We start from the raw sequence: 26,463 nt of genomic DNA, 5'->3' as shown, positions 1-26,463 counted from the left end.
TGTGTATAATAGCTCAATTAAAACAGATTTACCCGTATATATATTTTGAATTTTAATAGACTACGTCCTGTTTACGTATACATTACGTGAAATGATGATATTTTATTAAATTGATATGTATTGAGAAACACCTATAAAACACAGTACAGTTTATAAGAATAGGTAAATTAATTTCTTTACACTAACAGTGCAAGGAACTATAATGTTCGTGCAGTGCTTCAGTAGTTTTTCGGTCAGTCAACAGAGTAGACGGTATATACTCTCGTGTACGTGATATCTTATTATACAATAATATTATGTTGTTTTAAGTATATGATAATAATATAATCCAAATTTATTACCTATCCCGCGTAATATAGCGAAGAGAACGTGTGCATATTATAATATTACCTATATGCTTTATTGCCCGATTCACATTTTTTGGTATTTTTTATTTTCATATAACCACAATGATCTCGACGATCACGGAAATCTCTTGCGATCGTGATTATTTTATATCCAACCGAACAACTAAATATATCCTATAAGCATTATTAGCATATAATATACTATTTAGTATTTACATATACTTGTTGTATGATCTTCGAACTGCAGTATAATGGCTGATGATCTGGACAAATACATTGACAGTTACTCCAGACAACGATGGCGGGTTTTCGTCTTACTGTTAATGGCCGGCACACCTGGGATATTCAATGCCATACAGATATCGTCGTACGTGTTCCTAGTTGACAAACCTTCGTACTGGTGTGATTTACCGGATCTAAAATCGGCAGGTTGGAGTGACCGGATGATCATTAATGTTTCCACGCCGTAAGACTAAATGAGGATATTTTTTAAATTAGTTAACCCATAATGAATCGAGTAGGTATCTACATAATATATACTTACTATAAAATAGGCACTTCTGTTTATAAGTATATTTGTATGTTGTTTTGATATTATAAAACAACACAAAACAGAAAATATCATCATAAACAACCTACGACTAAGCAGGTACCTATAATAACTGTCTGAAATCTTATGTTATGATACTTATAATATTTATATATATTTTTAAAAGCCCTACGATATTATACATAGTTTAAACTCAATACGCGATGATCAGTGGTCAGTGACTGAAATGCAGAGGAGTACCTAAATATGTGTTTTAATTCCGATTCCCAATATTCCCATTAGATTTTGTATTTGATTATAAGGTTCTAGATCACTTTGTACGGTCGAGTATTAAAAATGTGAAGCGCAGACATTTTGTACAGTCCGGTAAAAATTAAGATAGCAGAATGCGGACACTTCGTACTATTATTTATATATAAACATACATAAAATATTTATAAAACATAAACGAGTCGATATAGCATCGGTTTTCAATGGTAAATGAAACTCGCCTTTAAATTTATAAGAGACAAAAATCTTATGCTGGTGATAATAATATACTTTTAAATGTATATAACTAGCATTCAAATAAGGAAAAAACAAATTTCGAATTTTTAAATTCCCTACATCGGCTATAATATTATAGATGACATGTAGTTTTTAACGATTTTTTCAAAATTTTTATTTATTCATATTTATATTGGACACATTTTTAATTTACTTTTTAATATAATAACTTTTGATAATATAGTAATAATAAATTTAAAAAATTGATTATTTTGACTTGTTAATATACTATATTTTTTAATGTTTGTAAATTTTAACTTTTTTATATAATTTTTACATTTTAATAATTGTCATTATAATATACACTTACTACTATTAGGTATATAACTTATATTTACAATAATATATAGTATATAGTATATACATAATTTATGTACATAATAGTAATAGTACCAAGTGTCCGCGTTCTGAAATGAACATTTTTACTCAACCCTACAAAGTGACAATTTTCCACGATATAAATATAAGGGTGTATATCTACCTATATATTACGTATATCCACGTATATATTTCAACAAAATAGATATAATGATATCTACATTTTTAGTCCAATGTCTCACTTCAATCCTGTCTTATAAGTAACAATGATCTTTTAATTTTGTTACTTAACACTTGGCCAGTTTTTGTACTGGCTTCTTGAGCGATGTCAACACTTGGCACAAATACCCGTCAGTGATTTATTCATCTTTTTGGCGTGGACATTGTACTAATGAAATATATAGATATTTCTTCAAACCTTATTTAAATTTATAATTCAAATAAAAATATAGACAATGTATAATTAATTTTTTTGTTGATGTAGATATTATTATTTTATTATATAAAGCTAAATTGCTAAGGGCAAATAATTGATATAAATCCTTGTTGCACATTTTAAACCACTTTTTTCAATGTTATTATAATAGTTAATAATTATATACATAATATAAAAGAGAAATATTAAATTGCATTACAACTATGAGTGTATAAATACAGTATGCACCTTTATAATCACAAAACTAATTGATAGATATTCATTTTTAGATATCAAAATTATACGTCAAAAAAAATTGAAGAATGTTCTTATTACGATCGAAATTATTCAATATTCGCTAAAAATGGATACAATTGGTCAATGAATAATTTAGAAACAGCAACTTCTAAACCTTGTCAGTATTATAGATATAGTTACACAAAATCTGTTGTATCTGAAGTACGTAAACGATTTTCTAAATTAATAATAATAGGTAAACTCTGAACATAAATACTTATTATATTTTATTTTACTAAACCAATCTCTAAATTGTTTTAGTGGGATTTAGTATGTGATAATGTAGCAAAGAAGTCAAATATTCAAGCATCTATGGCTGTTGGAAAGTTTGTTGGTGGACTACTATTTGGTTCAATTTCTGATATTTATGGCAGGAAATTCGCTTTCAATTTGGCAGCTTTAATTTACATGTTTACGGGACCATCTGCTGCCCTGATTGATTCATATGTATTATTTTTAATTGCGAGATTCTTGATAGGTGTAGCTGGATCCGGAATTTATGAATCATCGTACACAATATGTAATAATAAAATTTATAAATTTTAAAATTTTAAAATTGTACTCTATGTTATTAAAATTAAAATGTTTTTTAAATTATAGTGACTGAGCTGACAAGTGGTAAAACTCGTACATTGCTTTGTCTATTAATGAATATGTCGTATCCAATTGGTTATGTTTTGTTATCAATTATTGCTTATTATGTACGGCCCTGGAGAATGTTGCTTTTAATTTTGTCTTTGCCCATATTTGGATTATTGATACAATGCTGGTAACAACTAACTGCCGTTTTATTATTTTATTTTACATGATAATAATTAACTATTTATATTATGCATGTATAAATATTTGAATGTGTCAATATTTATTACATTTTTTGTATAATAAATAATAATTATTAATTTATGTTGATAAACATAAATACATTACTCAGGTTTCTACCTGAATCTCCTAAATGGTTGATGTCTCAAGGTAGAAAAAAACAAGCTTTAATGACAATGGCTAAACTTGTTCCATCTGTAGTTCATACGGATATTGATATCGATGATGACCAAGATAATGTACAAATTAGGAAGGTTTGTTAATTACAAATTTTTAATTAAGGATCATTAATTTATTAATTAGTTTAATATTAAACTAAACTTTTAAGTACTCGTGGTACTGGGTGAAGACCATCGTTTTTCCGTGCTTAAACCTTCCAATTACTTAAAAATTAAATATTTATAAAGTTGTATCACTTATTATAACTAATTATAATTACTCGTTTGCAACTCAAATGTTTTTTATTAAAATTTTCAGATATACGAAATATCGTACAATCTTATTGAAATTAAATTAAAATTGCATGATGTCATTCAAAAACTAAAACACTTAAAAAAGAAAACGTTATAAAAAATATGTTTTTTTAATATTTTGTAATGACTATAAATTATGTAAAAAAAAAATATTTCCAAAAATCTCAATGCATTTTAAAAAAATTACATAAACATTTACTTTGTTTATTTTAAATACATTGTATACAATTCATATACTCGTAAAAATAATTGGTAATATTGCAGTTATTATAGTGTACAGTGACACGTGGACATTTTTTATAGTTAATATATCACATAACATTATAATATAATTATTTACATATATTAATCTTAAAAATGCTGTGAAAGTTATTTAATGATCACTTTTATAAATATGTATTTTGTTCAAACAAAGTAGACAAAAAAGTGTAATGCAGAATGTTTGAAGTTTTTGTCAGCTTATACGTCACTGTTTTCTACTTTGGATTTATCGGCCAAAACAGTTATTTCTTTATTTTGTGGATTATCTTGTGGCTTATCGTATTATGTTATTGGTAAGTTGGATCAGAAAATATATATCATATATAATATATATGTGTGTAGTGTAAAAATATTAACGTATTTTATTAATTTATATTATAATCTTAAATGTTCTAAAAGAAATACTGCGCATAAGTTCTTGAAACATTTTTATCGCTTTTTGAAGAAAACCAATTAATTATATGATTATGTTATTATTAGCATTGAATGGGGATAATATAACTGCTGATCGTTACGTATATGTTGCGTTAAACGGAATTGTTGAAGGTGTATCATACGTGTTTACTGTTCCTTTATTACTTTATGTTGGACGCAAGAAAGCAGTTTCGTGCTTTTTCTTCATTTCGGGAATATTGCAACTGATATTATTGGCTATTCCACAGGGTACTAAGTATAAAATATATTTAAAAAATGAATTTCCTTAACCATTTTAGTGATATTTAGTACCTATTTAATTTTTTTGTTTTCAGAAAAAGCAGACGTTTTGTTATGCGTGACTTTAATTGCAAAATTTTTCGTGAGTGCCTTATTTTCAATTATTATTCTCTTTGTATCAGAGTTATATCCAACTACAATCAGAAATACTGGTATCGGGATGTTATTGACTTTTTCTCAAATAGGATCTATTATTGCACCATATATAGTCGAACTTTTGGTATATACAAATAATAACAAATGATAATCGTGCATGATTGCGATATTTAATTATTTAAAATTAAAGTTTTTAATTTGTCATCTATATTGTTATTATTAAAGGGAGCTAAGGCATGGTATATTCCAAGTACAGTGTGTGGAACACTTGGTATCTTTGTTTCAAGCTTAGTTCTGATGTTACCCGAGACGAATAAGATAGTATTACCAAATACTCTAGAAGATATGAAAAACACTAATTCCGTCAAATTTAGCAACTGTTTTAAATTTTAAATGACTTTCTCCAATACAACAATTGATTTTTATATGCCCTGATTTTTATTGAAAATCATTTAATAAACCTTTAAAATTGAGAAGATAAATTTATTATAGTTTTTTATATATATTTTATTTGCATGATGTCACAAATGGAAAAAAAATATAATATAATATAAATATAATATATATTTGAATAATTATTTTCTTAAAAAAATAAAATAAAAATACTATCTATACTGGCTATACTGTTATTACTGTTTGAGAAGTGCTTGGTAGTTTTTGTTGTAAATAAATATTTAATTTTATTATTATTACTATTTATATAGTTTATTTCATCATATCCAATATCCATAACAAGAGTTAAAATGGTTAGATACCTAACAACCTAACCTCTGAACAACCGATTCTATCGATTACGACCCTTCCAATCATCTAAACAATAAAATAAACAATAAATAAACTTTTTGAATTTAAAGTGGTTATATATATAATACAACTCTAATATTAAGTCAAATCACCAATTACTTGTAAATATAAAAACATTAAAAACTAAATCTCCAAAAACTTATTAAAGTTCACTTCTATGTCTCCAACAATACACTCCATAATGACTTATCCATTCCAACAGTATAATACGTAGTCAACATTGTCTATAATTAGATTCCTCTTATCTAAAATTTTGTTTTTAACAAAACTAAACAGTGCTGGGACTTATTAATTTTTAAATGTTTAAAAACCATTGTTTGTTGCTGTAAAGTTCTATCAATGAATGGATTCTTGTTTCAAGACTACTGACCAATCACTAATTACTATTTCTACATAATTTATACTTATTGCAAAAAAATATGTTTATAATTTTTTTAGGTAATAAATATTTGAAAAAAAAATAACGTTTATTTTATTACTTTATTTAGTTATAGTTGTACTGTACAATGTACTGTGTACATATATATATTATATATATAAACAGTGGCGCACCTATTATATCTCTATTGTTTAAATTATTTTAAAATTTGGAACAAATCAAGTATTTTTGTATCACAAGACACATTTAATTGAGAATCAACTTCAAAAATACATAATCGCAGTCTTTTATATTATTATTAAAATATTTTTTTATTTTTAAATCTAATTTTAAATATCATTATTAAAAATATTTATCTTGGTACACATTATAAAAATAATTATTAAGTGTATTTCATATATAATTTAAAACAGAGACTAGCATGGATGTTTACAATTCAATTAGATTTCTTTAAAATTAAAACTTTGAAAAATGTAAAATTACTTAAATTTGACAAGCTACGCGAAATATATGGAACATACATTTTTAGATTAGATTATAATATATCAAATCAGATTTTGAAATAGTAGTATAGGTAATACCTATACAAAACCGCGAAATTTCAATCCCTATACTTATTAAGTATATTTGTTGGGTTACATTAATTAAAACTTGTAACTTATCATCAGTTGTATAATTTTCAATTTCAAGTAACTTTAAAATAAATATCGTTAAATTTGTATTGTAATTTTAAATAATAATAGATAGATAAATTTAATAATTGTATGATTAGAGTTAAATCTTAAATGTATTATTTTATTTTATAATACAAAAGATATGAGAATTTATGTAGGTACCAATGTGTTTCTATACTGTCTGTGTGACCGCACGTGTAAGTATATGTATACCTATACATATTTAAATTTTATTTTAGTAATATTTTTTAATCATTCATATTATAATTTATAATTATTACATTTCGTAACCATGTTTTAATAAATATCAATAACAATTCTTTTAAATTTTAGTTATAACTAACATAATAACTAAATTTTTTTCGTTTATCCCTCAAACAAACAATAATATAACATATTTTATAGTACTTGTCTACAGTCATTATTTTTGTTGGAGAAATATATCTTATAAGTTATAACTAGTTATAATATTCTAAAATATCTTGTAACTACCTACCTATAGGTAGGTACATAATTTATATTTAACTTGCTCATCCTTCATTATACTATATTATACATTATATTGCTATCTATTATCTAAACATTCTAAACTATTTTTTCAGATTTTTTTCGTCACTATAACTTTTATTTTTAAACCCGGTACAACATTGTGTATTATGTATACTTACAATCACTATGACGTATATGTATACATATATATATATATATCACTGTACACAACAGTTTTACAGTTTGACCTTCGATTGTATAAGTATATCAGCTATCATAGAATATATGTCAATTATACAGTTTATATATACGCTATATTTTAGTAACTATGTAGTGTCTGTATAAGTAATTAAATCGAATAACGACGAAATATTGTCAGTTGCTAACAGTTTAGCTTAATAGCGTGTGTTATAGTCAAGTACTCTGCGAGTCTTACAATTCGAAATACATAAACGTATAATAGATACGATTTAAAATAATATCAATTTTCACATTTTATAATCATACAAGAAAATACATAAACAAAAATAATTTCTCTGTTCTCTATTTAGTGAAGGTAATTATTTTTCAGTATTCAGTATGATGTATTAAGTAGATGTTTAATTTTGTCCGATGAACAAATAAAAGGTAAGAAAATATTTTATACAATATTTAATAATTAATTTTAAACTAGAGAAATTTATTTTTATTGTTGTAATTAAAAGTGTACCTACTAAAATGTTATAGTTATTATTTAATAGCAGCAATAACAATGCTACAATATAGGATATAATTTAATGGATATTGAATACAGTTGTAAACTAAAACTAGGTGCATAATATAATCATTTTTTAAAATGTCTTCAAAATTGAAAGAATTTATTAAACAAGCATAAACAAATTTAATCGTTATATAAAATCGTATTTTGATGATCTGTTTTTTTCAATGAAAAGTATAAATAATTTATTGTTCCATAAAACGGAAATATAATACATAATATTGTATAGAATTGTTTAAATTATTCAACTGTATTCCTATACCTAATAATAATTATTATATGACATATGTAGTCATTTAGATCTAATTATTTACCTTATCTTAATTATGTAAAGAAAAATATTCTAAATATTTTGTGTCTATCTCTATTATATCTATATCATATCTCAATATTTGTCTGTCATTTATATTGTAAATTGTACTAACAGTCCATTAGATATTTAAAAATAAAAGAACAATCAATTTCGTATTAAATAAACTAATGACCATTTAGCAGCTTTTAAATACTAGTAAAGGGGATAAACGGTTTGAATAAATTATCATTTTCCAAGCTTGAATTAAAACTCCACTCATCCAAATAATATTGAATGCAATGTCGGGCGCATGTAGTAGGTAATAACTATAGTAACTATATTTTTGTATTTCACAATTTTAGTTATTCATTTTATTAAATAAGATTTATTATTAAATATAATATAAGTAATAGAAATACATAGATTTTGTACCACATCAATCATAATAATATTGATATTGATATATAACTAGTCAATTTATTCATGAGTTTCTGTTGTAACATATTATACATGTATAAAATTATAATATATTGAAATGTTTAACTATAGATTTGGTATTTTTTTCATTAATTTATAATTGTACTTTTATATGTGCAATTTATAAGAAGTTCTTTCATGATTGCATAATAATTACATACTATATTTATTTTAATAATATCAAAGAATATAATATTATTATTGCAGTATAAAGTATATACTTATACTTTTATTTATTTATTTAATGACATTTTAACATAAATTATTTGGTAAATATTATTATAATAACAAAAACGAGCAGACAGGGTGTAAAGCTCAAACAGTTAAATTTTTAAACCACTTTACAATGTAAAATTAAGAATGGTTTTTATTGTGAAGACATTTTCGGAGGAAGAGCATTAATAAAGGAAAAGTTGAGATCATGAGTTTTTATGAGGAGAAATAAATTAAAAGTAATTTTAATAAAATCTATGGACGCTCACGAATTGCCTCCCATGAATTTTTTTTTAAAAGTTACTTGAATTGCTTCCCGATTTCCAAAATAGCATTCACTTAAATTGTCTCCTATTTTAAGTAGTGACCCTTTTGTACTGGAATCGCCTCCGATAGCTATAATAATTAATCGATTTAGATGTAACCTTACCTATTATAGACTGATAGACATATTAAATAAACTGAGAAAATAAATGTTAGTAAATAATTATAATATTTTAGTAAATAGACAGTAATAATTAATAATAATAAAAATAATAAATAGTCAATACATAAAATAATAAAGACATAATAAGTATGATTTTGTAATACAGTAAAAAACTTAAGTTTGTAAATAATTACACGCAAACAAAACTGACTGGTTGAATTGGCGATGACGGATAATCTTTAACTGATAATCAGTTATCGACAAGATTGTTGCATTTAACAAATCAATCTGTCTGGGAAATACTGTATCTAATGGTACTAATGTCCTATGTCTTCCTATATCTTAAAATAATATTTTTGAACATAACGGAAATCGATATAATAATCAATAGTACACGCATAAAACTGTCGATAATCTAAGTACCTATGCTATGGGAGGTAATTCGAGTGATAAAAAGTTATCCATCTAAATTTGGGAGGTAATTCGAGTGTCACCAAATCTATCATGTAGAATAAATAAATAAATGGACAATTAATTAATAAATGTCGAGGGTCACATACTCACATATGAGGAGACCTCCACAATTGGGTGAGGTATTGAGGTATATACAGTAAAATTGTATAACGGACTGTTATTGAGCACCAATAATAATTGTAGGAGTGGTACGGTAGCAGGCTGTAGCCAGCGTATCCTGGAAAATAACGTGATAGATCATTGGAGATAGAAACCAAGGTTGTAGATGGATGTTTTAAAATATTATTTTATATTTAAAGGCGAAGAGTTCTGGAAGGTTTTCACATCCCAGCATCGAACATTTTTGAATATTATATACTTATATATTAAAGTTATATTATAGTAGCCTACACGAGGTTTTCAGACGGAGATGAGATAATAATAATTTTCCCGGAATTACAAACTATACTGTCTACTGATATACTAAATAAGAAGATCATTTTTTTTTAAATACATTTTTATGAAGGAAGACCTTCAAACAGATTAAATGTGATCCCTTATAGTCCCTCCGCTGTGTTCGCCAATATAGATACCTATGTATTTTAATAAATACCTATACTAGGGCACTTGGCTACTTGTATATATTTAAGTCTCTTTTACACGAATCTACGTAGAAAACTACATAGTTTTTAGCAGTAATGCAGTATACCTATATATGGTTATCAATAATTACTATTTAACCTTATATTGATGCTATTACAGTATTACAAGTTAACCTACACACTATATATTAATAGTTAGTAACATCATTACACACTATTAAAAAATAAATAGTTCCTATTTGTTAGAATTATTAGTTATTACTATTATTAACTATTACCAATTACTGATTAGGTAGGCACCTATACCAACTGTATATACAAGTATAAAACATAAGTATTGATATAACCCAGCGGTTCTTAACCATAGGGTCGCGACCCAATTTTGGGTCGCCAATAATCTTAAATGGGTCGGCTAAAATTTAAATCGCCATTGAACATTATTTATACAAAGGTCGTATAAAAATTTGGTAAATATCTTGGGTCGCCACTACACAAAGGTTAAGGACCGCTGCTATAACCTATAAATGTTAATAATTAAGAAGTAAGAACGAATAAGATACTCACTCGGAAGTATCGTAATAATATAAGTATTAATACTATGTACTTACGTTTTGTCCTTTTTTTATCCCTGCTTTTTACAATATAACTAAGAGTTTAAATAATAATTTTTTTTTTTATCAAAATCATAAATTACAAAAATGAATAGGTACTTATAAATAATCTTAATTTGATTAATACCTATATGTTAACTGAGCACAGTAGAATCAAGGTTTGAATTTTAAATTAGTTATATATTATATATAATAAAATACTATTAGTTTTTGAAATTCATCACGATGTTGAAACTCTTATTTAAAATGCATATTATAGGTATTACCAATTACCATTGAATATTGATTATAAATACTATAGTAGGGAATATATAATTCCAGTATTTATAGTCAGTGGTATTACGAATTTACGACGGATGTGGGTCTGTATTAAAATGTAATTGATTCATTAATTCAATTTATAAACAATAGTCATGCATAATATAATTATGCAGATTACCTATAAGTACACACTTGCATTGAAATTGCATTTAATTTAAAAATATATATAAATAGCAACTCTAATTCTAAATAAATGGATAGGTAGATCATAATAAAAACCAAGTACTAATACATTAATAATACTTAGACACTCGGTAGATAGATATTTACTACCTATTACCATCATTTATCCTGCAGTGTTTTGCTCATGTAGTTATTTTTATGTTGTATGTTAATTAATTTATTTTTAAATAATGGTAAAATTTAAAGAAAATTATTAACATTATATGTAAATATGTAACTATTATTTTTATTATCTACTGAGTCATATATTCATATTATATTAAATAAATATATAATATATTAAACGCGTAGGAAACTAGGAAGTACCTACCTAGCAGTTTTAACTGTTAATATTTATAGTCAATAGTTTCCCTCATACTGTTCTAAAAGTAATTTTGAACTATTAAACCTACCAAGCGCTAGCAGTATATATTATTATTATACTTATATAGTTATATATAACATATAATATACTGTGTATAGTGTATACCTACCTAATTCTCCATAATGGTGGCTATATAATTATAGTGTATAATATGTATACAACAAATCAAATGGTTTTTCTTAAAGCTGATTATTTTCATATTTTCCATTTCATTTTTGATCTTGTAATGCCATAAATACCAAAATTTATAAAATTACACAAGCCCAACATCAATAAAAGAAGTTTCACTTCTCACGCGCGTACTCGTGACACACATTATATTTTATTTGTCTATTTTTCTTTCCACGTGTAAATTTGGAATAAAAACATAAAATAAAATAGAATACATTTTCAAATAATAAATATTTCCATAAATATTATAATTGATGATACTCGTTTTGATATAAGCATTTGATGGGGTTTTGGACACAATTTTAGATTTCTATGGTAGTATGGTATCTACCACTGCGACTGCGGTACCTACCTACTATAGTCTGTAGAGTATATATAATATATATACTACCTAATGCAAATTGCAATGGGTTATGGAAATGTCCCGGGAGAAATTGTCCTACATTCGTTCCAAGCATACCTACTTACATACTGCCATACTGGAGGAGGTGATGAAAGTCACTTATTAATAGATCCCTACCTATAGTTTCAGAATTTATTACAATTTATTTATTTATTGTACAAGCACAATGGCTAACAAAAACTGTGTAAGGTGAAGTGTTGGAAGTTAAACGTCTACAATTTGTTATTGTTGTATAGATACAACAATCGGTATCTGTATGTCTGCATCTTTAAAGGTATCTTACAACATTTCAAAAGAGTTAGTGCTGTACAAGCAGGACGTAGGTATACCTATAATAATAAATAAATCATATTATAATATTATGTAATATATGTAGTATGTTGTATGTACAACTTTTTTTACGAAATTATACAATTGTCAATTGGTCAATTTTTTTATTCACTGATAATTCGTGTGAATTGATATTTTATGTTATCACATTAAGTTTTATGTTATCAGTAAAACAGAAAAATCGTCATTCGACATCAACATTATTATTATTATAGGTATTTAGGTAGTTATTTACTTATAAATTTTAAGAAACCTCAAACCACTATGACGACAAACGCCCGCGTCGCCAATAATAATTACCAAACGACTACGATTTATGATGTAGTAATACCTGTTACGTTGTATTATCACTTTCAGCTGAAAATGTCAAATTCTGTATGCAATGATGTAAAGCCAAACTATTGGTGACTACTGATGAGGAATATTGACTGGTTGTATGTGAGCTAGCCCGGCTAAGTAAATGTACAGTTAAATTATTTTATTATATAATTCATGAGATTAGTTTTTTTCATTTTTAATTACATAATCAACATCATTACTTTGGTTGACCACTGTAAAAATTGTTATTTTTTTGTCCAGTGAATTTACTTTCATACACCACTAACTGCAAAATGGTTGACAAATTGGACAAATACATTGATAGTTACTCCAAAGAATGGTACCAGGCGTTCCTGCTGTTGCTGATGGCCGGTACACCAGGCATATTTAATGCTATACAGATTTCATCGTATGTGTTCCTAGTTGACAAGCCTTCGTACTGGTGTGATATACCAGTTTTGAAAGCGGCAGGGTGGAATGACCTAATGGTCTTAAATGTTTCTACACCGTAAGACTAAGATTTATTTAAACCCAAATACCTATTAAATTAATTATTTATATTAATAAAATATAATCTTGAACACGTGGTAAACTAAACTTCCATTTTAAGTGATTTATTTATTATATTTTTATAAATTGCAAAGAAATATGTATTTTAATAAGTGAAGATTAATCCTCTTTGTATTTCTTAGTCATGCTGATTGCAATAATAATCAAAATTAAATTAATTTTTAAAATATGTAACTTGTTTTTTTAAAGAAAGATGAGTAGGTAGTTAAAGTAAGTGTTAATGTTGCATAATATAATGTGAAATTACTAATAAGTTTAAGTAATAGTCTAATTTATAATATTAAGTCAACATTTTAAATATGTTAACATTATACAGTATTTGAAAAGATCCTATTACATTAAAAAAAAAAGAACTGTTTTTTATATATTATTATTATAATTTTCAAGTTAACTTTCCAAACACTGAGACTAAAATAATAATTAAAGTAACTATAGTGAAGTTATGATTAAATTTCATATCAATTGGAAATTAATGATTTCAAATAAATGTTAATTTACCAAATTAAGTTCTACACAATATCAAATTTAAATTTGATGTTTGTAGTTATCTAATTTAATTTTCTTTCAATGTGTTAAAACTTATAGTATTTTACAAAACTTTAAAATATTGCATATAGAAAACTAATTGTAAAAACAGCATAATTAGAATTAAATGTTAGTATTATTAAAATTGTTAATTTAGTTTAATAAATAACTATACATTTCTAGTAGGTATTTATTCTGTTAATAAAAATATATGGATACCAAATTTATAAATATTATATTTTTAGACGTCAAAATTATTCATCAGACAAAATTGAAGAATGTACTTATTACGACCGAAATTATTCAATATTTGCTGAAAATGGATACAATTGGTCAATGAGTAATTTAGAAACAGCCACTTCTAAATCTTGTCAGTATTATAGATATAGTAATACAGAGTCTGTTATACCTGAAGTATGTAAACATTTTTCAAAATGAATAATAATCTCTGAACATAAATACTTATTATATTTTATTTACTAAACCAATCTTTAAATTGTTTTAGTGGGATTTAGTTTGTGATAATGTAGCGAAGAAGTCAAATATTCAAGCAGCTATGGCTTTTGGAAAGTTTGTTGGTGGACTACTATTTGGTTCAATTTCTGATATTTATGGCAGGAAGTTTGCTTTCAATTTGGCAGCTTTAATTTACATGTTTTCGGGACCATCTGCTGCCCTGGTTGATTCATATGTATTATTTTTAATTGCGAGATTCTTGATAGGTGTTGCTGGATCTGGAATTTATGAATCATCGTATACAATACGTAATAATAAAATTAATTAATTTAAAAATTTAAAATTTGTACTCTATGTTAATAAAATTAAAACGTTTTGTTAATTATAGTGACTGAGCTGACAAGTGGTAAAACTCGTACATTGCTTTGTCTATTAATGAATATGTCTTATCCAATTGGTTATGTTTTGTTATCAATTATTGCTTATTATGTACGGCCCTGGAGAATGTTGCTTTTAGTTTTGTCTTTGCCCATGTTTGGATTGTTGATACAATGTTGGTAAGTTCTATAATTTATTAATACTTGACGTTATTTATTATATTTTGTTATATCTATGTAAGAAGCACATATATATTTGATTGTTTATAGTAATATTTATTATTAAGGTTTCTACCAGAATCTCCAAAATGGTTGATGTCTCAAGGTAGAAAAAGACAGGCTTGGGAAGTGATGACTAAGCTTGTCCCTTCTGCTGTTCATGCCGACATAGATAATGATAACCAGGATATGGTTGAAATCAGAAAGGTTTGTTAATTACAATTTTCTAATTATTGATCAATCACATTCTTTATTACCTAATATCGTATAAGATAATATAATCAATATATTATATACAATATATAGTTTATCTTTTAATAAATTGTATGTAATATGTTTTATAATCACTTTTATTTTAACAAATATTTTGTTTCAATAAAGTAGTCAAAAAAGAGTCAAGGGAAATGGCAGGAGTTTTTGTCTACTTTTACTACATTGTTTTCTACTTGGGATTTATCTGCCAAGACAAGTATTTCTTTTTCTTGTGGATTTGTTTGTGGCTTATCATATTACGTTATTGGTAAGTTGAAAATTTAAATTTATTTATATAACATAATACAATATACATAATATAACTATTTTAAATTTGTTTGTTGGCTTTTATACAAAAATATACCTACTCATTTTATTTTAACAACTACTTATATAGAATGATGGGCTATAAGCCTATAAATTACCTTATTTGTGTTATTAATTTATTATGATTTTATTTTATTTTATTCCTTATATAGTTATAAATTAATTATATTTATTATTATATTTCTTTTGGTTTTTTTCAATGGCTTATTATTTGCATTGTATCTAATCATATAATATTTAAATATTAATTAATTTTTACCACTTCTTTGTGCAGTCTTTGCTCTATAAATACCATTTGAATCTTTTTTATTCATAATGTATAAGATGTGCTATCCTTACCTTTTAGCATAGCATACCATTTGATTCTTTTATCAAACAACTCATTATTTCAAAATCTAGTAGGTTCCCTTTTTCTAAGTTCTTAAATTCTTTATAAAGTAAGTTATGGTCTATAGTTCTACAGAACCAAAGGTTTTAAAAAACCAATAAATAATAATAATAATAATACACTTCCAAATAAACAATTATATTTAGTTATCATGATAATACAAACATTTCGTTTATAGTAGTTAAATTTAAAAACTTTGTGTCAAAAATTAATATTTATTTAATGAATTAAAAAAATATTATCTTGAGTCTGTTAAAATAAATATACTTTTTTTTTTTTATAAGCATTAAATGGCGATAACATTACTGCTGATCGTTACATATATGTTGCGTTGAATGGCGTTGTTGAAGGCTTAGCATACTTATCAACTATTCCATTATTACTTTATATTGGACGTAAAATAGCAGTTTCTGGTTTATTTTTTGCATCCGGAATTTTACAGCTTGCATTATTGACAATACCACAAGGTACATATTATAATATGAAAGATAAAAGGTATATTTGATTTTAAATTCTTGTACTAATAAATTATTTTTATTTTTTTAGAAAGTGCAAATTTATTATTATTTGTTGCTTTGCTTGGAAAATTTTGTGTGAGTGCAGTATTTTCAGTTAGTTTGCTTTATATATCAGAATTATATCCAACTACAATAAGAAATACTGGGCTTGGAACATCATTGACTATTTCTCAAATAGGATCTGTTATTGCACCATACGTAGTTGAATTATTGGTAATAACTAATGGTTAATGGCCATTAATGCACTGTGTTATAAAGGTTAATGTTAAAATTAACAATTAATTTTTGTTATTTAGGGAGCTAAAGCTTGGTACATTCCAAGTACAGTATGTGGAATATTAGGCATTTTTGTTTCAACTTTGGTTCTTATGTTGCCTGAAACCAAGGGAACAGTATTACCAGATACTCTAGAAGATATGAAACTTACTAGATCTGTTAAAGTTACTAATTGTTGTAAGTTTTAGTGCTATTCACTATTCTATTACTTTTAAAAATAATACTTCTAACCATAAACATAATAACTAATTATTTTGTCTATACTTCTGACAATATTATTGATTGCAAATTTTTAGACAGTATAATATTGTATATCTTATACTGTTGTTTTATTGAGGAATCATTATGGGTTGAATATTAATGAATTATAGTTTTAATAAAAATAAAAATTGAATTATTTCAATGTGTTAAAAAATATTAAAATACAATTTTCAAAGAAATTTTGCACATGATCTCAGTATAGTTTATTTTTACTAAACCAAACAAGAGAAATTATTCTAATTAAGGTGTGGTGATTTATTTTTATATCTCTAAGATCTTTTATTTATATTATTGTGAAAATGTTTGAATTTTTAATGCACTATTCCTACACTTTTATTTAACAATATAACACTACAGTGATCAAGTGTTTGAAGTTTTATATACACAATTAATTGTTAAATTATTAGATATTATGAATATTTCAGTAAAAATTCATAATAACTGCTACATATTATTTATGTAATTTTACTCATTGTTATATTTATTATAAAATAATTATCTAACAACCAATGTTTTATATGTTTAATACTATTATGTTATGTTTCTTATTCAATTATTATGTTTTAAGTTATTTATATTTTATCAACAAAAATAGCATATTATACAAGTAGACAAATGTTTTAGTGTATACTTTTGTCTGTTGGTTTAAAATAATTGTTTGTTTTATTTTATTTAAATAATACATGTTGTTCATTAAAATTTGAACATTTTTTTAACAAGTATATTTTATTACATTTTAATGGGTCCTTTTAGCGCTAACTGTAGCAAAGACATAATGTTTAACGATGATAAATCTACTAGAACAGACTAAAAAAAAAAAAATCATTATTACATTTTTTTATTTATTATTAATTTTAAAAATAGCAATTATTAGAATTTTAGTAGAATATTGATTATTTTACTAGCCAGTTGATCACTAAAAATTATGAAAAACAATATGAATATTTAATTGAATTATTATGAATCAGAATTTTCTAGAATAAATCTGAAAGATACGTTTAAAATTGATTTATAGTATTAAGTATGTATAATCTATGACTCTAATGACTCTAATTTGTAAAATCACTTTTGCTTATAGTTCCAATTAATCAAAAATATAATTTAAACTAAACACTTTCAATTAGATATCTAGATTAAATAATCAACACCCTACTGGGCCTACTGTATTATTATTATTATTTTCACCCAACCATAATGGTACTTACATCTACATTTTGTAACGTGTTTACTTGAAGCAGATTGTCTTTTCTGAAACTTAAAATCGCAACTGCCAAAAGTGGCAATACTTCCAGAGAGTCATAAGCTATGACCATGTCCCACAGGTTAAGTAACTGTTCTGGAAGTAAATGTCCACTGAATCCTTTCATAAGCCATTTGAATACCACTCTGATACTGATCAGTAAGGAAACGTAAATTATTGGTTGATTTTTAATACGTATGTAGAATATTGTAGAGTAAATACACTGAGTAATAATCAACAATAACATTTCTAATGTGGGTTGTCTCAATAGGTATATTAAATACTTACGGATGAATGTTGTGGCTCATAAAATGCGACCAAATCTTTGTCTCGTGTCTCTGTAAAAGCCGCTGGAACAAAATACATAGCCCAAGTATGCTTTGCGGGTGTGAGCTTATTACATGCAATCTGAACCAGTAACGTAGATAGAACGCTCTGAACGTGTAGTACAATGGTACGGGGTCGTTGAACAAATAGCAAATGGGAGCAGCTAAAAACGAACGACGTTTCATTTTTTATAAATATTTTATGGCAGAGAAACTCAAAATGTTTCACATTTGCTGATAGTGTTGTATTTATAAGCACAAATCGTCTATTAATATTAATGATGCTTAAAAAGATTAAAAGAGCACAGCGCAGTGAAGGGTATATATAGGTACACGATGGTACAGGTTAACTCAATCACACTCTTCAATCGCCATCACCATGTCATCATCACAATTTCATTTTACACTGTCGTAAATAAAAAAAACAAACCTAAAACTAATCGTTATACAATTTATAAGTGTATAGGTATATTATAGTATATATTTATATATATTGATATTTTATGGGGCATTATTACTACTCCGTGGTGAAAGCTCTAGAATTAATATGTCGGCTGATGGTCAGATAGTATAAGGATCCACTTAAAAATCCATATTGTGTACCTACATGAATTTTGGAATTTATAAGAAAGCGGAGGACTTGCATTAAATCAAATAGAGAACTTCATTAAAAAAAACTTATTACAAAATTAATTTATTTCAAGTTTAATTTTAATATTTAAGGTAGGTAACTTATTACCTATTAGTTACCAGCTATTATATATTTTGTGGATATACATCTTATTGCGTCCAAATAAGTATTAATAATAACTAATAACTGATAGATACGTCGTACGTACCTAATCATTATATCTTTCAAACTTCAATAAAATTAAAAAAACGCTGTTTCCAAATAATTACTTATAATATGATAATTTACGGGTACAGTAAACACCAACGTCTTCATGCGCGTGCAGAAATGGCAACGATGACGTCGATAACGATAAGTGTTTTCTACGGCGCTGCACAAATTGTATTAATATTGCTAATTACGTTTTCTAAGCCAACCTAAAAACAATTTTAGGTCCCTTAATTATTTTTTCGAGGAGAACCAAATCGTTGGCTTACTCAGTTACACTACTATACAGGATGTTTGCGATTTGCGCTTATTATAATAATTGTCTTTATCTTTTTTATCATTCTTACCATACATTGTGAATCCGTGAAAAGGTATAATGCCGTTGGGAGGATATATTGCCTCCATAGGTGGTTTACCCTTTAACGACGTAAGGATTGGATGGCTGGTCGAGTTGTTGAACACTGACAATACATCAGTGTCGCGAGTAAAACACAGCATTATCTAAACATCGAACACGGACACACGGTTATATGAATATTATACTTATATAATATATTTAAAAGCCAATTATACTATTACTTATTAGTCCTTCAAGTAGTGGAAATAATAAGTAGATAATAAAGTATATAAGTACATCAATTTTGTATTTAGGATTTTGTCAGGAAGTTATAAAGTATTTACCCGAAACTCATTAATTTGAGAAGGTTCAATTTTTCACTCACTTAACACCAATACAGTTTTAATTTATAATCAATGCTATATTATTACTATTACATAAATATATACTTATGTGGCATATTTAATCATATATAATTATTATATACCTAGGTAGTTTTATGTATTATATTTAATTTATAATATTGTATTATTGTTTATAGATAGTCATAGCCAAAAACATTTATTTGAAACTAAATCTAACTTTCAATATTTTAGACTTAACTAACTCATCAATGAATTTATCTGTCATCATTTTTACATATCGGTGACATAATAATGAAGCAAATCCATTTAGTTTTATTTTACCCATGCGAGATCGCTAGGTTAGTTAGCTAGCCTAATAGACTATAGACATAACTACATAAGTAGTATATATACCTACATAATCAGTCAGTAGCGTAGCCAGGGGGGAGACTGAGGGGGCTGCAGTCCCTCCCCCCGAAATATTATGACAATTTAAAAATTATTTTAATTTTTAATGTTCTATGAAAATCGCAACAAAAATTTTAAATTGATCAGCCTAGCTATCAGTCAACAAATTTGAAATATTCCATGTTAATTTTTTTAAATCGACATTGGGCATTTGAACAACTATATTGGTGATTGACAGTTATCGTCACTCGACATTATAATATTTAAAATACTTATGTTGCGTTCATCTATGAACTTTTTTTTTGAGAGGGGGGATGCACAAAATTATCAGAGATCCTCTGATCTTTATCCTAATATCTCTCATACCCCCTCGACGTTAAGACGCTGCAAATCGTAAAAAACTATAGATATATCTATGTATTTGCATTGGTATTATATTTATATATTATAAATGTAAAGATATAAGTACCTGATGTAGGACGTCTTCGAACACGAAGTATTGGTCGTCGTTGCACGCTGTTAGTTGAACGTCTTTTGTGATCAATTTGTCGATCAGCATATCGTAGTACAATACGCGTTGTTTCAATTCCAAATAATGTTGTTCCTGAATAAAATATAATATACGTAACGTTTGTAACGCAGGTGAACAGTAATTAACAATTGGTACAACACGACTGTAATTCATACCGACGTTTTTGAATTGGACCCTAGAATCTGTGCCCAGAGCCTACCGCGGAGACTGCGCGGTGCACCCAATTTTAGAAACTCTTGACACACAGGTGCATGCTGATGTTGTAAAACTGAAAAGATAAATAACACTCGTTTATTTTTCAAGCCGGGTAACCTCCTACACAGTACACCGGTGAATTTAATAATTTAACCTTTTTGTCCCAGAGCGATTCGTTCTTGTTCTCCCTGTGACGTCGACCCGCACGACAACGTCGCTAGACATTGACTGCACGTTAAACCCAACAGCAAATCTGCAGTGGCCAAATCCCTGTAATGGTGTTTCTAAAAAAAAGAGTGACATTATAAAACGATTTTAACTGCAACTAATAGCTATTGAGGCTATAGGCACTAGTTGTTGAGTGTTAACACTTTGACTGTGGCGTATCCAAGAGCTAATGAGAAGTCAGAGAAGTGATCATTAACCAACTAGCCCAACAATATACACACTGCGCCTTTGTTATCTTGTGATACACTTTTAAATAGTATGTAAAAAAGTATGCCATACAAGATACAAACGGTTTTAAAGGGAATCTGAATATAAATATTTAACAAAAATGTTAGCAATTTGTGTAATCTTTGTGTAACAATACATAATATAGTTGGTTGTTTGATAAAATAAATAACTTCTATAATATTAGATAATTTGATTTGAGCACCACACGTGCGCTGCACGGTTGCAGCTCATCTTAAATATAAACAGATAAGGATAAAAACTTCTTGGATACACCACTAATTACCGACTGTTGAACTTTCAAGTAAATTTGTAAATTAGTACCTAAGTACATAATATAGATAAGTAGGTATCTAAGGTGAATAATGAAAGTTACCCATCTATATTAAATAACTTACGAGTTCTGGTAGTGTCTTAACTTTCAGCGGCAAGTACGAAAAATCCCATACCATGTCATCACTAAATTAAATTAAAATATTATTTAAACATTTTTTATCATTTAATATTTCACATTTTATTATTAGGTTTGATATAGGTAGGTACTATACCAATATTCCAATTGGCAATTTAGAATATAAGATTAAAATATTTTCAATTAGGTAGGTATTGTGTATTGTATTCAATTGCAAGATATTGTACACAAATGTACTATACAGGTATAACGTATATAAATGTATAATTAAATAACAATGCAAAAATATGGAATGACATATACCTAATAAATATATATGTTTTAAAAATTATGATGAATAAATAGTATCTGGTAATTATATAAATCATCGGTTGTTATGGGTAACTACGAAAATTCTGATTAAAAAAAAAACAATAATATAGTGAATGTGATCTAAATGTAATAAATTTATATGACGATGACGTCACGAAATCGGTAAGAAAAAATTGTGTATCTAACCCAAAACCATATAAATTACAATAAATGTTCAAATTCAATATTCATAGTTCCTACTTTTAGTAGTATAACAGGTAGCCGGTAAGCGGTAGATAATACTTACGATATCATTCGGTAATTTGGATTATGCAATGAAAATAACACTTCTAAAAAATCTTTTGGCGCATACACCGGTCTCAGTCTTTCTAAACCTTAGAACACAACACAACTTTTTAAATATTTGATGAGAATATCCATATTGACAGTAATTATTATTATACTATTATTGTATATTCATAATTGTACAATAATTTAAATTTAAATAGCATTAGACAAGTTATATGTAAGAACTATAAAAAATAAATGTCTCACTGGTATGGTATGTACTGAGTTCATTCCATCTTTGTAACATTTCATCTCGATCAGCACTGGGCCTAAGACAAGATAGATTTATACCTATTTCTTCACACATTGATTCCAATGATTTCTGTATCCTTCTTTCCCACGTGATCTATAGACTCACATAAACTTTATACGTTAAAATAATAAAATGTGTTTTCTATTCATATAGGCGTGCGCAGAGTTTCAAGTCGGGAGCAGTAAATATTTTACAAATGGCTACCGAGAACATTAAGTTATAGTTTATAATCTTTATGATACATAAATATTTTTCTTATGATACGGAAAAACAATACATTTTAATAGTTTTAAGTTTATTTTACAGGTTTAATTAAAGTGCTATGTATGTAATATGATATATTATAGAATAATTTATAGAATATAAGTATACTCAGGCCCTGCAGGTTTACTATTTCATCGGTCCAATTCAGTGGTGTATTTACAAACTTGTTCTTCTTTTTTTTTTTTGGGGGGGGGGGGGGGGCAGGTGTCATGAATACGCCACGAGTCTAATGTAATTTCATTCAAATATTTTCGTTTAAAAAGTCGTCATTCCTAATTAACTTCGAATAGTTCATTACTACCTATTAATTGTTAATTTATAAAAATAATATCAGTAAATCATATATACACTGCAGGTGATAAGAACCTCGTACCTGTCGTGCCTATATAAAAATAATATAAAAATTATTTAGTATTTAATTTGAAGATTTTGAGTTGCTGAATTGTAGTAAAAAAATATTATTCTATGTTTAAAATTTAATTGTTAATATCTAAAGTGGCAATACGTTAAAATTAAAAAAAAAATTAAAATTAAAATTGTTTTAACTTAAAAATCTATATAGATACAGCGTGTATCTTGACTTGCAGTGCGCACTCCTATATGCGTTTCTCTATAATAACATATTTGTTTTCTATAGTATTGTGTTTACGTTACTTGAGCTTTTCTTAAATAATCTAACGACTCTCTACTCGTCATTTCGTCCCTAACCACAATTTGTTTATTATTTCCGTGACTTCTCAACCAATGGAATACCGCGTTTCTCAGATTAGTTTCCATGCTCCCAATGTTCACTGCTTGCAGCAGAGTCTTTTTAAAGTCATCTATGGATACGTCTTGGGAAGCAGCTAGCATCTAAATCAATATAGATACGATTTGGCTATACTATTATGGTCGGAATGACATTAGTACAACGATATGTTGTAGCATTGCGCTACGACACATTCATAGCTATAATAATCGTGATGTCATAGCTTCGTGGGTGTCCCAATCGATCACTGTCGCTACTCGCGATCGCGAACCAAGGTCCAGGATAATATTTTAGTTCATGGTGTCGTCGTGTCAATACATTAATTTATTACACGCTGTCGTTCTATATTTCATGAACGCGAACAAACTGTATGTGTGACGAATAACTGAATAAGTATATAATAATCAGTGGAACGACGTGATGATAGGAACCTCTTGCATGTGTTGATATGGCCAGATTTACATTTACAATTCGCCATACTGAACGGCGAACGTGAATGCCGCCCTGGTCTAAATTTTAAAATGTATACCTACTGCTTACATTTTAATAATGATTAATTTCAATCATTTTAAATAAATTAAGTTATTTTTTTTTATTTAAGTATACCTTTTCAGCCATATTAATGATACTTAATCCTATCATAACTTCGAGCAGAGCTGATAACTACCGTTACAAGTATTATTATAACTCAAGACTTGAGAATCAATCATATTGATTTGTTGATATATCAAAGTAATAATTTCAGTCGCATCACTCGCACACAATTTAATATTTAAATATAATAATAGATTTTGTGGTGTAAATACTAAATTTTAAGTATCGCCTAATCCACTAATTACAGATGTACGCCTGTACAGTGTACTGTGTACACAATACTCTATAAGTAGGTTCTTACTATTGTAGAATTGTACTACTATTTTGTAAATAATTATTATTATATCAGAATAATATAATATGACCATCAGCTAATGCCTAAATATATCATTCAAATTTCAAATAGGTTTCTGTAATGGTCAGCTATACTAATTTTTGCCAAAACAATAATATTATAATTATAAACATTAAACTTATATATATAATATTATACGTTGGTAAGTCAATATTGACGTACCACAGAATAGTGTGATTGTGTGAATAATGAATATAGGTTCAAAATATATAATAACTTAAAATTATAATCTCAATATTTCAAAAATGCCGTCGTGTACTTAAAGAAAATAATAAAAATCGCTCAAGGGTATATTGCTATTATACGTCTTAATGAACTTTGATCGATCATCATGGAAAATGTATGTAAATTTAAAGTAAAACTTTTATTTTTAAACGACAGCAAAAAAAAAACGATCAGAGAAGAAACTTATATTATGTTTTCAAACTTATTTATGGATGTTAAAAAGGCAATAAAAAACAATTTCTGATTTTGTCGCTCAGAATTTTAAAGTAAGTAAAGGTAGGTATAAAAAATAAAAATTTAATTTATACATTACCTATATAGGTAATATATGTACCTATGTAATAAAAATGAAAAATGTCAACTTAAAGCAATTTTCATTACATGCTAATATCTTAAGAGAATTATATTGGAAATATTTTAAGAACTATATTATTATAGAAGATAATAAAATGTAAATGCTTTTCGATATCGTTAAAATTTTAAAGTAAATTAATTGTGATTAATATATAATTTTTGTATTCTTTAATGTATAAGTAGATAAATATAATGCATTATATGTATATATAGGTTACCTACCTGTAGGTCTTCATAAAATTCATTATAGATATCCATTTTTTGAAGTTCTTCAGCTAGTTTTTCAGCGGTTAAATGTAAACTTTTGTCTTTTAGTTCTTCCATATTTAAGATTTATTAATTAAGTTTAAACGATTATAAAAAAAGAAAAGTTTTTAGGTATACACGTATGCGCTTTACATTAGCTATACAGGCTGCAATTTATCGTTATACTGCAGTAGTTAGTTATTGATGCAATAATCAAAAAATGTCACCTTGGCAACCAGAATGAAGTATTAAACGTACATTATTTCTAGATTCTCAGTTTAGTTTAATACATGTTTATTACTGGGGAAATATACCTAAATATGTTTAAAATGTGTGTAGAGTAAAGTATATTCAATATTGTGTGTAATACCTATACGCACTATTAAATATACACTGCAGTGTAACCTGCTCGTTTTAAAATAGTATT

General features: G+C 26.5%; 3 protein-coding genes across 7 annotated transcripts; 2 read left to right on the top strand and 1 right to left on the bottom strand.

Moving 5' to 3' along the window:
* Positions 1-177: 177 nt before the first annotated feature.
* On the top strand, positions 178-5,318 carry LOC132930649 (organic cation transporter protein-like). Its single transcript, XM_060996630.1, has 10 exons — positions 178-266; positions 595-813; positions 2,467-2,635; positions 2,735-2,993; positions 3,074-3,242; positions 3,405-3,546; positions 4,184-4,319; positions 4,507-4,689; positions 4,776-4,960; positions 5,062-5,318. Exons 2-10 carry the CDS (start codon positions 599-601, stop codon positions 5,227-5,229), a joined length of 1,626 nt encoding a protein of 541 aa, XP_060852613.1. The 5' UTR covers positions 178-266; positions 595-598; the 3' UTR covers positions 5,230-5,318.
* Positions 5,319-7,567: 2,249 nt separating this feature from the next.
* Positions 7,568-17,995, top strand: LOC132930213 (organic cation transporter protein-like). Of its 4 annotated transcripts, none has more exons than XM_060995955.1 (11): positions 7,568-7,738; positions 13,144-13,248; positions 13,366-13,612; positions 14,445-14,613; positions 14,705-14,963; positions 15,044-15,212; positions 15,320-15,458; positions 15,636-15,771; positions 16,503-16,685; positions 16,765-16,949; positions 17,033-17,995. In XM_060995955.1, exons 3-11 carry the CDS (start codon positions 13,398-13,400, stop codon positions 17,198-17,200), a joined length of 1,623 nt encoding a protein of 540 aa, XP_060851938.1. In that variant the 5' UTR covers positions 7,568-7,738; positions 13,144-13,248; positions 13,366-13,397; the 3' UTR covers positions 17,201-17,995. The 4 variants fall into 4 exon arrangements, with proteins under 4 accessions (XP_060851938.1, XP_060851935.1, XP_060851937.1 ...); XM_060995952.1 differs by having other exon boundaries at positions 7,568-7,809; XM_060995954.1 differs by lacking the exon at positions 7,568-7,738 and adding an exon at positions 12,638-12,775.
* Positions 15,402-26,188, bottom strand: LOC132930214 (TBC1 domain family member 19). 2 transcript variants are annotated; one of them, XM_060995957.1, is made up of 12 exons: positions 26,013-26,188; positions 24,169-24,366; positions 23,205-23,343; positions 22,957-23,044; positions 22,345-22,405; positions 21,648-21,777; positions 21,454-21,566; positions 21,236-21,370; positions 20,025-20,178; positions 18,802-19,003; positions 18,479-18,665; positions 15,402-15,508 (listed from the first exon to the last, which is right to left on the bottom strand). In XM_060995957.1, the coding sequence occupies exons 1-12, from the start codon at positions 26,112-26,114 to the stop codon at positions 15,482-15,484; spliced, it is 1,536 nt and encodes a 511-aa protein (XP_060851940.1). In that variant the 5' UTR covers positions 26,115-26,188; the 3' UTR covers positions 15,402-15,481. The 2 variants fall into 2 exon arrangements, with proteins under 2 accessions (XP_060851940.1, XP_060851939.1); XM_060995956.1 differs by lacking the exon at positions 15,402-15,508 and adding an exon at positions 17,923-18,080.
* Between the last annotated feature and the right edge of the window lie 275 nt (positions 26,189-26,463).

The sequence above is a fragment of the Rhopalosiphum padi genome, chromosome 4 (assembly GCF_020882245.1).
Source record: "Rhopalosiphum padi isolate XX-2018 chromosome 4, ASM2088224v1, whole genome shotgun sequence".
NCBI lineage: Eukaryota > Metazoa > Arthropoda > Insecta > Hemiptera > Aphididae > Rhopalosiphum > Rhopalosiphum padi.
Note: the sequence above shows the minus strand (reverse complement) of the source record. Positions and strands in the feature narration are given on the sequence as shown.